The 14063-nt window shown below is 48.2% G+C and overlaps 1 protein-coding gene across 2 annotated transcripts in view; it reads left to right on the top strand.

Annotated features, from left to right (window-relative positions):
* The window catches only part of Ctns (lysosomal cystine transporter cystinosin), a 40612-nt gene that overhangs the window by 12778 nt on the left and 13771 nt on the right, over positions 1-14063 (top strand). For both annotated transcript variants that reach the window (XM_084601402.1, XM_084601403.1), the window contains exons 4-6: positions 2872-3045; positions 4463-4603; positions 8593-8692. In XM_084601402.1, coding sequence (XP_084457528.1) covers positions 2872-3045; positions 4463-4603; positions 8593-8692 — 415 coding nt within the window. The remainder of the gene's footprint in view (positions 1-2871; positions 3046-4462; positions 4604-8592; positions 8693-14063) is intronic.

The raw sequence follows: 14063 nt of genomic DNA, 5'->3' as shown, positions 1-14063 counted from the left end.
TCTCATACAGCATTTTACAGCGGGGGAGTCGCCTTAAAATTAATCTTTCTTCACCCGCAGTCGATGTTCGAAACACGCGCTGCCTTCTTCAAGCAGACGCAGTTGGAGGCCCCCAATTTGCATAAGCAAAAATAAATTTGTTTCGCCTTGTTAATAAAGGTTTTTGTTTTATGATGACTTTTTTTTTTTTTTTCACCTCGTCAGTACAAATTGTTGCACCGAAATCATAGCGAAAGATCAGCGGGATTTTCCTTACTTAATGCTCAGACGCTGGCCGTGCCTCAGTTCCGCGAGGAAGGTTGTTAAGCCTCCTCTGTCCGAACCGCACCAGCTGAATGGCCGGCCCCGGAAATCGTCTGGCGGCGAAATCTGGGGACGAGTCCGATCTGTGTGTTTAGGGTACCAGATCTGAAGAGTAAAAGAATGGAGATTGTGAGGGTAACGTCCCGAAGTGACTCAGGCCATGAGGTTCGAAGTATCCAGATTATTTCCGACCACGTGGGATTTCGAACGTGTGTTGAAATCGCGCTGCACACAGGCGCCTTGTGCGCTTCGCCGCCGCCACCGAAATCAATCCTGCGACTGCAGGACCAGAAACCGAATGCCAAATCCAGTGAGCCATCCCGGTGGGCAAATAGCTGCTCATCTTTTGAGGACGCTGTAGCTCGGTTCAAGGAGTGCGCATAGCGATGGAAAATAGGGGAAGCCGTTCTTTCAGTAGCTGATTTCCGCGGTGCGCACCTATTTTCCCCCCATGCATAGCCGCTGCACGTGGGACGAGCGATGCAATAGTGATGCTCCCAAGCGAGCATCGAGACCGAACGGACGACCTTGATGTTTTTTTTAGAAGTTAGCGCTTACATATCACAAGGGCTGCAAAAAGAACGAAAGCGTGCAATTCATCCGGTGAAGGGGAAAATGGAAGCCACTTTATTTCGGTCAAGGGACGCCCATATTTTGCTGCACCAAAAAGGAAAACGAACATAGGAGGCTATTAGATGGTGTTCTCAGACATGCTTCTCTCTGCGGGCGATTGATTTCTTGACCCGCTGTTTTCTTTCTCTCTCTTTCTTTTTCTTTATACTTTCCCCCTTATTTCGCTTTCCATTTCCCTTTTCTCTTTCATCCTCTCTTTACCTCTTTCTTCCTTTCTCTTTTTATACCACGTTTCTCTCGCATTTTCACTGCCTCTCCCTCTTCCTCTTCCTCTATTTCTTCCTTTGCTTTCCTCCTTGCTCTTTTGTTCCATAACTTTTCTGTCTTTCCATTTTCTCTCTTTCCGTGTCATTATTTCTTTTTTTTTCTTTTTTTTTTTGATGCGAAATCATTACATATCCTATTATCACAAAAGCCGGCGACGGCGTCCATGGCATGAAAATCATGAGCATGACTTTGGCAGGTGGCAGGTAATTGGCAGGTGACATGGCCGGGCACTGATTTGTCGACGATTTATGTGACGTCCAAGGCTCGGCATTCGGATGACGGCACCACGTCGGTGCGGTGCCCCAGCGTGTGTAAGACAGCATGTGTAATCATGACTGATGAAACATAATGTTATATACAGTCATGACCCATAGACATTTTTATCGTTAATCTGCATTGTGCAACGTAGATTTACTCAGCACTTTACAGGTAGTACTGCAATGTGTAAAGTGTATGCAAACATTACGCATATTCATGGTTCATAGGCAGTATAATTCTTAGGCAGTATAGCACGTTAGCAGTCCTCCAAGGCACCACAAATCATTTGGCCCTATATTGGTGATGTGTTGGTAATGACCGGAAAAATATGGAACCAATGCATTTGGTGATGTGTTGGTAATGACCGGAAAAATATGGAACCAATGCATTGTCAATACTGTACCAATATTGGGCCAATGGTTTGCCGCTTGGGTTATGCGCTCGTGTCTAACTTTATTCCTCTACCACTTCTCCTTCTTTCCTTTCATTTTCCGATATCTCTCTCACTCCCAGCGACCGACGCGATAGCCTCCCTCTAGGACGTTCCCGCATTATAAATCAACGTAGACGCGCATATTTGCACTTGCGCCAAAACAAGGACACACCGTCTGTCTTGGCGATGACGTATGAGATTCAGGTACTGATAGAGTTCCGGTGGCCGCCGCATTCCGGCGCCGCAGGATTTTCCTATGTTTTCGACTTGTCCTTGAAGCCTTCCTCTCAGTCGAGGATACGGCGACGGCTTTTCGGCACAACGAGCCCATTAACCTGTCGCTTAAAAATCAACTGAATCCCTATTTGCTTCATAACAGTGGTTACGGCGCTCGACTACTGTTCCCAAGGACGCGGGATAGAATCCCGTCCTCGGCGGCCGCTTTTCGATGGAGGCGAAAAGCAAGGCGCCCGTATGCTGTGCGATGTCAGTGCACGTTAAAGAACCCCAGATGGTCGAAATTTCCGGAGTCCTCCACTACGGCGTCTCTCATAGCCTGAGTTGCTTTGGGACGTTAAACCCCACAAACCACAACCATATAATTCATAACAGTCTGCATTTGAGCTAGTTCATGAATAACAAACATGACAGTAAAAAGCCCGTTGAGACGAGACAAGAAAGGGATAGGCGACAAAAATATAAATATATACCAACACGCTTGGTCCGTGTCTTTTTTATGTCGTCTCTACGCACTGTTTTCTGCCGTGCTTGACTATACCTGTACGCTCTGTTTCTGTAGAAATTTCACAGGGAAGAACAGCGAATTTGTTAAATGAACTTATGAAGGCATTCATACGAAGTCAACAATCTGTAAAAACAATACATTGTACAAGTGTGTTGATGACAGCTGGAAAGTATTCCAGCTTCCTTTTCGTCAGCATTTGTGGCCGCGTCGTTGATTTCCCCCACATGCGCAGCCCACCGCTGAACGTGACTCTGTCAGTGAGCCTGGTTGCATCCAAGGGAGACGACCTGCTGACCGACCCCCTGAGCCAGCACGACGTCACCGACGAAGGCCTCTGGCTCAACCTGAGCGCCCGCAAAGCCGGCTACGCTGTGCTGCACCTCAACGCATCGAGGTCTAACGTCGAGTACGTATACCAAGTAATCAGTTCTGCATGAAAACAATGTCCTTGAAGTCAGCAAAGCGGTCAGGCACGGCTATATGAAGTGAACCGGACGACGGCGACTCAAGCTCTGGCGGCGGCTCGAATGTGCTCGCGGCGCAAAATGTATAACCAAAACGATATATGCGCCTGAGCTCAACATGCATTGGTGCTTATATGAACGTCTCTGAGAAAAGGGAAGGTACTTATGGGTCACGACGGAGATTCCCTTTCGGGTAAATAGATCAAGCTCGCACGGTTACTAAACCTTGCATGCGGTATGGGAGATTCCACCCTGCTTCAGCGTGATTTAAGAAACGCTGTCCATACGTCTTGTCATTTCATCCCTCGCAAGAGCTGAGGCGACATGAAGTTTCAACCTTGCCTGTATTGTGCCTTCAGTGAAACTTTATTGCGAAATCAGTGCTACTTAGATGCATGGTTGTTGGCAGATGACTTGGCCCTGCACTCACTGGCCGCGGGTTAGGTCACAAGACCACATAACACGGCAGAATTGGCAGGCGCTGCCAACTCGTGGTTCCATTTTGAGATGGGAGGGTGATATCAGAACGCACCCCTGCGGGACACGTGAATCCCGTGTTAGGCACGCTGTCCCTATAATCCACGCACGCACATTCGTATATGTTGGCTGGTGTTTCACATAATGTGTTGACTCACGGCTGCAATCTAATGGGTGTTTAGATAACAAAGACACAAATTAAGGGATTAGGAATTACGGTAACAATTAAGTGCATGCACACGTACAAGGGTAATTACGCAAGGGGATCCGCGGGAGGGAGCCGTTAACGCCATCTCGTCTCACCATGCCTGCCCCCACCCCTATCTACCTCCACATTCCCGGAAAATTGTGTGGAGTTGAGTTATTAGGGGGGGGTTAAAAACATTCATCAAAGTAAAAGCCCCGAAGTTATCAACATAGGCGTATCCAACTCCTTGCGCAGTACTCTCGCGTCAAATATCTGATTGTGGCGAAATTCTTAACGCTGCAGCGAAAGATTTGAACCAAAAATAAATTATTATTGGCGAAACGAATTCTCGCAAACATTCATCAATATACGAGACGGCAGCAGGTTTGAACCAGCAGCTTAAAGTGTCAGTGATATACTGAGAAGCGCGACTCGAGCGCATGTCGGTGAGGCATGACTCCTTATGTGTGTACGCGAACGATGATCCGCATGAGGAGCCGCTGACGGAGGCCATTAGCGCTGTGCTGTCATAACCCTCATATGCAGAGCTTAACTGTCTCTAAATTGTTTTCTAGGCGTCGCCCAGTTCATTTCTGGACAAAATCCTGGGACACCCTATGCTCGAAAACTCGCAATAGCTCAACACAGTGAAAAGCAATCAAGGGCGCTAACGTACTGTCGCCTTTCCTTTTCAGCTCGAGCGACGCCTTTGTGCGCATCAGCGTCCTGCGGCTGGGTTGGCTGAACGCGCTCAGTGCAGTGTTCGGATGGCTGTACTTTGTCGCCTGGTCCATCTCCTTCTACCCCCAGATCTACCTCAACTGGAAGCGCAGGAGGTGAGTCCCGCGCAATCGGAGCATCCTTCTCCTACATGGGGGCGAAACGCAAATGGCCCCTGTGTGCTGTACGATGTCACTGAACGTTAAGGGTCACCAGGTGAACTCTCCAGTACGGCACTTCTTTCTCTATTCCTTCTTTCACTTCCATCTCGCCCCTTCCGCCACGGAGTGATGAGCGGTTGGGATGTCCATCGAGAAGTGAGACAGCCTGCATTGCCCGTCGGCGTTGGGAACACGGCTGTTGTGCTATATTTCTTTCGACGGAGATCTAAGTAAGTGTTTGGTCCGTGTGTGCTTAAAAACTGTTTTAGGCAGTTCGTTGCCGGAATCATTTTTCGGTGCTATCGGAAAAACGTTAATGCACTGTTCTTCCTTCCCTGTAGCTGTAAGCGAGCAACGCTATAATCCATAAACAATCGTGAAACTAAAGTTTGCTGAACGTCACTTCTAAGAATGCCGAAATGGCTGTTTCATCTATAGCTTGGCACTTTGTGCTTAATCCGAAACGCTTCCCCTTGATGACGTGCGAGCAAGGCAGAGATGGGGTCCGGTTGGTTCAACATTCTGCTGGACTACACTAGGAAAACATGGCAAATGAGGAAAACCAAAACAACTGAGGTGCACAGGACAAGCGCAAGCAAATGAGTTTGCACGATTACTTTGAACACATGGGCGTGCACTTCTTGTAGCATAAAGCTATACTACGCGGGTCAGAGCCGAGTTTCGCTTGAGTGTGCGCTGCCCGTTATGCGCATGCGCGAGACCGCTCGCACCAGCGTCTTTCTTAAAAAACGTTCGCGATCCCTTTTCTTCGGCTACACTGCCTCCCTCAGAAAAGAAGCATCGTCTGGTGCTAAACCCAAACTGAATTAACAACCGCGCACAAATACACAGAATCTCGAAAATCTTGCTTGCAGATGATCAATGTAGGGAGGAGAAACAAGGAATGGTTCTCTGCGATCACTAGCAATACGGCTTAAGCCACACTACGTGCACAATGTCAGGACGCGAGGAACGGCATGACGGCGGTTGCGTTACACAGGGCAGCACCTCGTAATTAGATTCACCGAATCGACGAACTGTGTACAGCCCGAAGTACGCTTCATGAGGTTTTGTAGCGTAAAGCTACAATACGCAGGTCAGAGCAGAGTTTCACGTGTGTGCACCGCCCGTTATGCGCATGCGCGAGGGCCGCGCTACATCACGAAAGGCACAAGTGCGTCGCTTCCTCGCCACAGCCGGTGTTGTTGTTATTGTTGTTGTTGTTGCTGTAGGAAGAAGGAAAAGAAAATGCACGGGCCTGCTACTGGCTATGTAGCTAAGCCACCTCATATAGCCACCTCATATAGCCACCTACATTATCATATAGCGAAAACTGGCAAGAAAATTTCATATGGGTTACGCGCACTAATCAAAGCCGGATCCTATTTCCCAATCCACACGTTACTATCACTTTACTACGTATTCGTCCACAGCCACTTTAAACTACGACATTTCATCCTGTGGTAACGCCTATCATGTTCATCTTTGGCCATTAATAAAACTGCAAAAGCAAGCCATACGCATCATAATTCCTCCTCCCCTCGAATGTCACCGTCGCATATTTTGTTCATGGATTTAAATGTTCTACCCCTCTCGGCTCTTTATCTTTATGATATCGGTATTCTCTTCTTTAAGGTTCTTCACCATCAGCTCCCATTTAGCATTTTTCCTCCCCGCACGATAAAAAACAACAGCGTTGCACGGTTTGCTCTAAGTAATAATTTTCTGCTACCTTCAGTACTAACTACGGGAAACAATGCCTTCCATTTTCGTCCATATCATTTTGGCATCCTTTGAATGCCGACATTAAGCAAACTAATACACTTTCTCTGTTCAAAATCAAATTAAAACATTTTCTTCTTAATTTGCGATTTCTTTGTTATTTATCTTTTGCGTCGCGGAATTCGTAAGTATTTTTGTGCCCTTTTCTGTATTCTATTTCTGTATCTAAATCTGTCTGCAATGCACTCTTTACTGTGTATTTCGTTATTTATTTTCAGTGCTGCTTCATAGCACAATTTTCCTTACAATAATATTATTCTTTAAGTTGCCTATCGAGATCTATTACTATGGGAAGTCCCACCTGCGGTCTTGTACCATGGTCTCTCGCTGTATATTCCTGTACGCTGTTATTTTTTTTTTTTGAAAATAAACTTTTAACTTTACCTTCAACATCCGCTGCCTCGTGCAGACAAAAGAGAGAAACTAGAGCAGAAAAAAAAAGAATAGGGAGGTAAAGACGCTCGCCGCACAGCCGTCGTCCACCGGGTGCAATGTCGGCCTACAACAGATAAAAATTTGGTGACAGGCTAGCCCCCGCCGCAAGTGGCGTTGATCTACCAGTCCCAGCCCCGTGGGGCCAGGAACAGCCACCCTTCGCCACCTCCTCTCCATACAGCCAGTGCGCACTCTTCGCCGCCGCCGCCGACGCCAGCGTGCGCTTCTCTCCGACGCGTGACCTTTAGCCGGAGCCGTGCTAACATCAGTTGCGCCACGCGCTACTGCGCATGCTTTACGCTACGTATATCCAGGCATAGCTAAGCCACTGGCAATTTTTTTTAATTAATATTACCATTGTGCTAATAAACCATAGGTGTCAGGCAGTGCACGCCTGCTTATCTCTTTTGCTTTCTTTGTGTAGCACAAAACTTTCATCAAAGATTGCCGACGTGGTTTCATAAAACAGAACAGGAGTGCTCCTCTTGTCTTGTGAAAACCCGGAAGCGGGCGCTAACGCGTAATTTATGCGCTGCTAATTAGGCGCGATCATGACAGGCGTTGCTAGCTCCGGTTTCGCTTTGGACATGGGGAGGGCGAGATGGCAATGGAACCCTCCGGCACCCTTGTATCTCGTGTCAGACACACCACTGCTTGTCTACCCTGGCAACCTCGTAGGGCTTCTTTAGAGCCGGGGTTTATACCACATAACGTGGCTGCCTTTAACTGCATACTGATAAGCATGCGCGAGGTAATAGGGACACGAATATGGAATTATTAATTACGGGAGCAGCAAAATTCACGTATACGTGCCCCGCCGTGGTAGTGAAGTGGTTATGGCGCTCAACTGCTGTACCCAAGAATGTGGAATCCGGCCGCGGCAGCCACTTTTTCATGGAGGCAAAAAAAAACAAAAAAAAAACAAAAAAAAAATCTTCGTTTGCAGAGAACACTTGTAATTTCGAAAGCCAGTTCCGGCCACTGTTGCAGCTTTAACAAAAAAAAATTAATTTTCACCCTTAATGGCGGAGTTTGAGTGTTTCCCCATTTTTCCCATGACTATGACTCATCGTTATGAAAAGCGGAGCGTGACATCAGCGGAATGCAATTTCGCACCGGCTTCATAGCTTCGTAAGTGCAGCACAGCGCCTTCAACCTCGCTTTCTCCCTATTTCTTCCGCAACGGGAGTCGCTTGTTTTCCAAATAAATGTGCTTCGGTTGTTTGATTTAGATACATTTCAGCACTGTACCGCGACATTATTTCTGATGTGCTGCAGCAGTAGTTATAAAACTAAGTGTGCAATGGCACATGTAATAGTTTAGGGGTGAGGTAGTTCTCAGCAGCCTGCTTTTATTGGAGACCAGCGTTAACGTATACAACATAAGTTTCCTCCGGCGCCTCACGCTTGGCTGACACGAGGGACATAATTGGCGCCACACTTAAGCCAACGGAGCGCGAAATTTCGCGACACATGGAGCCGTCGCAGATGTCACAATCATTGTGTGTAGAATAGAAGACTGTCATCTCAGGCTTTTTTACTGCATACAAATTAGAGGGCATAAGAAGAGAAGCGGTCAAGATAATTGCACCTATCCTCTCCTAGAAGTCGTAGTTCGCACATTTGTGTCGCCCGATGTGTCCCATTCGCTTTGTTGCGAATTAAGAGCTAGGCCTGGAATGCAGCCTCTCAGTCCCCCCTCTACCCTCCTTCACTTTCTTTTCCAGTGTGGTGGGCCTGAGCTTCGACTTCATCGGCCTCAACCTGACTGGATTCCTGGCCTACTCGTTTTTCAACCTCGGTGTCTACTTCAGCCCCGTTGTACAGGTGAGTGCGGCAATTCATTGCCGGCTACTTGAGACGCGAGAAAAAAGTTTGGTGGACACTTAAGCTCCATCTTTAAGAGAACAACGCGACAGCGCGAGGTTTAGATAGTGGTACCCTATCGGTTAAAGGGATATGAGGGCGTGACTGCGCATGCCCTGAATGAAAGTCGCACACCTCGCCCATTCATCGTGGCAATCAGCGCGCGCACATAACCGATACCCCCCCTGATTGACTCCCGTCCGCATCTCCCTTTGAGAATTCTCGTTCCCCTAGGTGCACTGAATCCCTTGACGTTTGCCTGTCTTACGTCACTTATGCTCTTTAGCACACAGTCGCAAGCTACGTACTTTACGTGCAAGAGCAGTCGACATAGGGTAAGCCCGATTCACGTGCACTATATGAACTAGTTCTTGTAGTGCTGCTCTTCGCCATTCGTTTCAGTGGTAAAATATAGCACCTTCTGCACGATGCCGTTCGTTTCAAAATGTCCAGGCGTCGTGCAGGTACAAATCACAAAAGTTCAGAAAAACTCTGCACCTCCTCAGCGGTGAGTGCCGAAATGGTGCAGCTGCTGCCGTCGCATGGAAGTAGACGATGGCTTGCATGTTGTGATAAACGGCGAAGAGGCTCGAGTTATTTCATTCGTCAGGTGTCCGAGTTCGCCATATGGAAACGGTGATATGTATACTAAACACAACGTCTATAAAAAGTAGGCAATCACGTGCATGCGTGGTATATGATATGCACGCTAACTTTATTTGTGGTGTACGCTTCGCTCCAGATGTCGCAATGTTAGCATGCACTGACTGGCTGGTTCATGCCAATACTCCGTTGCGATGGGCTATTTGAAAGTTTCTCACCTTATTCGGGATGTTGGCGCCGGTTGATGTGGGCAGCATACACAGATAGCAAGACCCCGCATGAATGATTCGGTCTGCTTACAATTCCTTGTTCACCGTATTAATGAATGAATGAATGAATGAATGAATGAATGAATGAATGAATGAATGAATGAATGAATGAATGAATGAATGAATGAATGAATGAATGAATGAATGAATGAATGAATGAATGAATGAATGAACGTTGCCCGCTGTGTATTCTGCTCACATCAACCGACGCCAACATCCCGATTCCCGAATAAGCTAAATTGTGGCAGCTGGTGCGAAACGCGCGTATAATCATGCATCACACATACACGCGTTTACTTTTATAAGTGTTAATTCTGAAGTACGTACAGTTGTTTCCTTGATAAACTCCGGCACGGTCCTGGTGTCGCTTCGCCGTTCATTGATTACAAAGCGCGCCACGTGCACTGAGGCTTGTTCATGGCATCGCTTCGTTTCCATGCGCTATTTGAAAATCAGTCGCGTTATTCAATATCTTGGAACCGGCACACAGACGACCGTAGCTTGCTGGCGACGTCAAGGCTAGCAGACAGCGAGGCCTGCACTCTGTCATTCGTTTAGGAAGCAGCCGGTGCAGATGCTGTACTTGAACTGCCTAAACCGGCGGAACTGTCAATGGACGCTTGTGGCACCGCCGCAGAATTTTGCTGAACTGGTGCAGCGAGTGCAGTCGAATAAAGCCCCGCTTTAACCAAGCCTTACGTACCTGCCTGCGTTACCTTGAGATAGCTTGTCTTAACTCGGGATTCTAGAATCCGGTTGGGTCGATTCCCGTCTATAGCCGTTCCTTCTCACCCGAGTTGGGAGCTCCTGTCAAGTCAACCTCATGGAATTTCGTTACGTCACATAGCCCACGATGCCATGTCACCTGCCAAGCAGCGCTTTGAAAAGACATGGTCGTGATTTTTCGCTCACAACATTCACAACGCCGGATTCTTCGGAGAACAGGACCTTCAACACTGCCACGTTAATAATATGCCTGCTTTGTGTGCCGATGCAAGGAACAAAAAGTACTTGAATGCAGTACAGGAAAAGTAGGCTGGTTTTAGGTTACTCTGAGTAGAACGAAGCGCAAGCTCAACTGGACAACTGTGCGTCCGCTTACTGTTAGTAGTAAGTAGTTATTTATTTAATCCAGGTGTCTGCTATCTAATATCTGAAGCACCTGAACTGGGGCGGCGGAAATAAAGGGATAGAGTGCTTGTTTCCCCCTGTTGCAGTTGTCTTTGTGTTGCGTTTTTATGGCAGTAACTGAGTGAGCGTTAGCCTACCTGCTCTCATGCTTTTTTTGCTTCGCCTAAGCCGCTGTCTGGCCACTGACCTGCCCCTATAATAGTCTACTAAGCGAAACGTGTGCTGCTCATGGCGAGCGAAAGCACTAGTGCCGAGCAAGCGCGGCAGGCTGGTCTCTTTCTTTTTTTACTCTTTTTTTTTTTTGTGTGTGTGTGTGTGTGTGTGTGTGTGTGTGTGTGTGTGTGTGTGTGTGTGTGTGTGTGTGTGTGTGTGTGTGTGTGTGTGTGTGTGTGTGTGTGTGTGTGTGTGTGTGTGTGTGTGTGTGTGTGTGTGTGTGTGTGTGTGTGTGTGTGTGTGTGTGTGTGTGTGTGTGTGTGTGTGTGTGTGTGTGTGTGTGTGTGTGTGTGTGTGTGTGTGTGTGTGTGTGTGTGTGTGTGTGTGTGTGTGTGTGCGCGCGCGTCGCCTGCTCGCACTTTTATGGGCTGTGCGGAGCTGTTCATCCACCTGTGGCTGCTCTGACGCCTACAGTCTGCTGACACGCGATGAATTGTGACAGCGCTCACGTCAAGCGCATTTTTCGATTTCTGAATTCGAAGAATTTTCCGTGCGTTGCAAGTACGAAGCAGGCAGTCGCACAGCAGTGGCGTGGACTCAGTGTAAAGCTCGGAGCCGACAGCGACCGTAGCCAAGCTCACAAACTTGACCACCTGAGTTTTTGCCATCGTGACTCTCGAACCTGTGGGAATTTACCTGATATATCAGATACATTTGCGCGCGAGACTGGCTACCATTACATCATACACACAGCAAAGACACTGGGCACAAAGCATCGAGGACTACACCACCGGTGTCACAATTTCACGGAATCAATAAATGACTGGTGAATGCACGATACGTACACTTCCACTGCACATAGGTTGCTTTTTCACTACTTTTTTGAAACTGTAAAGAAGACAAGGAACGGAAAACGCTGCGGCATTGCCATCACCATCGCTTGGCTCCGGCGCCCATCTCTCGTGCTTGAAGCTGTGCCCTGCGGCTGACAATTCGACCCTGCTGTGCCCGAATTACTGGCAGCGCTAGACGTTAACGAACTATTAAATCCACATTTCACTTGGTGGAGGTCAATCTGAGGTTCCCTGTACCAATCTCGCCCTGGAACTTCGCAGCAGAACGTTGACTACACCAATGACGGAGCCGACTTCATTGCACCTACCTCCGCCCGTCACCTGCACAGGTGCGATTCGTCAACGGGACCCCGCTACCTTCAGTGGAAGCAGCGATGACGACGTCGACGATTGGCTTACCACTTACGAACGGGTCAGCCGTCACAATAACTGGGACGACAACCGTAAGCTCAACAATGTCATCTTTTACTTGAGCGACGTCGCTAATCTGTGGTTTCGAAACCACGAGTCGGACTTTACTACCTGGGCGAGTTTCAAGACGAAATTTTCTGATGTCTTTGGCCGCCCCGCCGTCCGAAAACTCCGCGCGGAACAGCGTCTTCGGTCGCGACTGCAGCTGCCCGGTGAAACGTTCACCAGTTACATTGAGGACATTGTTGATATGTGTCGTCGCGTTGACCCGACCATGACCGAGGCCGTTAAGATACGTCATGTCCTCATAGGAATTGATGACGGCGCTTTCAACATGCTCGTCGCCAAAGGCCCCACGACAGTCAAGGAAATCTATGACCTCTGTCAAAGCTACGACGAACTTCGCAAGGAGCGTGTTTTGATTCGCCAGCCTCAAGCATCACTTGCTGGACTAGCCGCGGAGAGGGAGTCATCTAGCCTCTCTGAAGACATCAAGGCTTTTGTACGTCAGGAGGTCGCGCGACAACTGTCCCTGCAGCCATATGTTAATGAGTCGTCACCAACTGGCCTTGTTCCGGAGCTTCGCCGTGCAATCCAGCAGCATGTATCTGAAGTCCTTCCTAATTCTGTTCCTCAATCAGCTCCGGTCGCACCCTCAATGCCGTTCCCCACGACCACAATTTCATCGTCCGGCGTTGCGCCACTGAGCTACGCTCCAGCATTCGCGCCGGCTCCTCCTCATGTATTGCGTCGCACGTATGCCGAAGTTACTTCAAGTCCACCTCCTGAGCCAGCATATGCCTATGCTTCGCCCCCTGTGCGTTCGGCACCAACAGCGTTTGCTCTCCCCTTGCGTCAGACACCATCTCCATGGCGCACTGCAGACAACAGGCCTATTTGCTACCACTGCGGCATCCCTGGGCACACTACACGCTACTGCCGGCGCCGAATAAATATGGCCTTTGCTGCGCGGCCTGCGCCACCTTATTTGGCCGAAATGTGGATTTAATAGTTCGTTAACGTCTAGCGCTGCCAGTAATTCGGGCACAGCAGGGTCGAATTGTCAGCCGCAGGGCACAGCTTCAAGCACGAGAGATGGGCGCCGGAGCCAAGCGATGGTGATGGCGATGCCGCAGCGTTTTCCGTTCCTTGTCTTCTTTACAAAACATAGCTACTCTAAACATTGGTCGAAATGATCGCACTTTTTTGGTACCAGTCTTGTCGACAAAGCAGTAACATCTGTTTCGTCATGTTAGCTTGGTTTAAGGGCTTCTTCAGTTTACTTATACGTTGTACTTCATTATATGCAGCTGTGAATTAAAGCATTGATGATCATTTTATTGCATTGCTTTTCTTGTTGCTATGTAGAGATTGTCCCTCGCAACCTGAGCCCTTAAAGGTGAAAGCCCTTCAGACGCGACTAGCCGAATGTATATATAACTAACTAATCATTCTGTTCAGTTACCCAGAACCTTCGAAGGCTACCTGTTAAATCGTTTGCTAAACGATCTGATAGATGTGTTTGTAGTAAGTAGACTTTCATATTGTGTGTGTGTGTGTGTGTGTGTGTGTGTGTGTGTGTGTGTGTGTGTGTGTGTGTGTGTGTGTGTGTGTGTGCGTGTGCGTGTGCGTGTGCGTGTGCGTGTGCGTGTGAGTTTGTGTGTGTGCGTGTGAGTTTGTGTGTGCGCGCGCGCTGCTTTTGAAAGTTCGTTTGTTACCTTTCAGTTCAGCAGAGTACTATCGCGAACCAAAGTTAATGGAACGCCCGTTCTAGGGGTAAAAAAAAAATGTTATAGCTCTGTCTCGAACAGTGACGTGGTATTAACAGCGGATAGAGCATGCACGGCGCATCATACCTTAACATATTTCAGACGACTGAGTTTCATGATTCCTTCGAAAGATTTTATCCAC

Source organism: Amblyomma maculatum, chromosome 4, assembly GCF_055883805.1.
Source record: "Amblyomma maculatum isolate TAMU_Amacu chromosome 4, ASM5588380v1, whole genome shotgun sequence".
Taxonomy (NCBI): domain Eukaryota; kingdom Metazoa; phylum Arthropoda; class Arachnida; order Ixodida; family Ixodidae; genus Amblyomma; species Amblyomma maculatum.
This window is presented reverse-complemented; position numbering and strand designations above follow the sequence as displayed.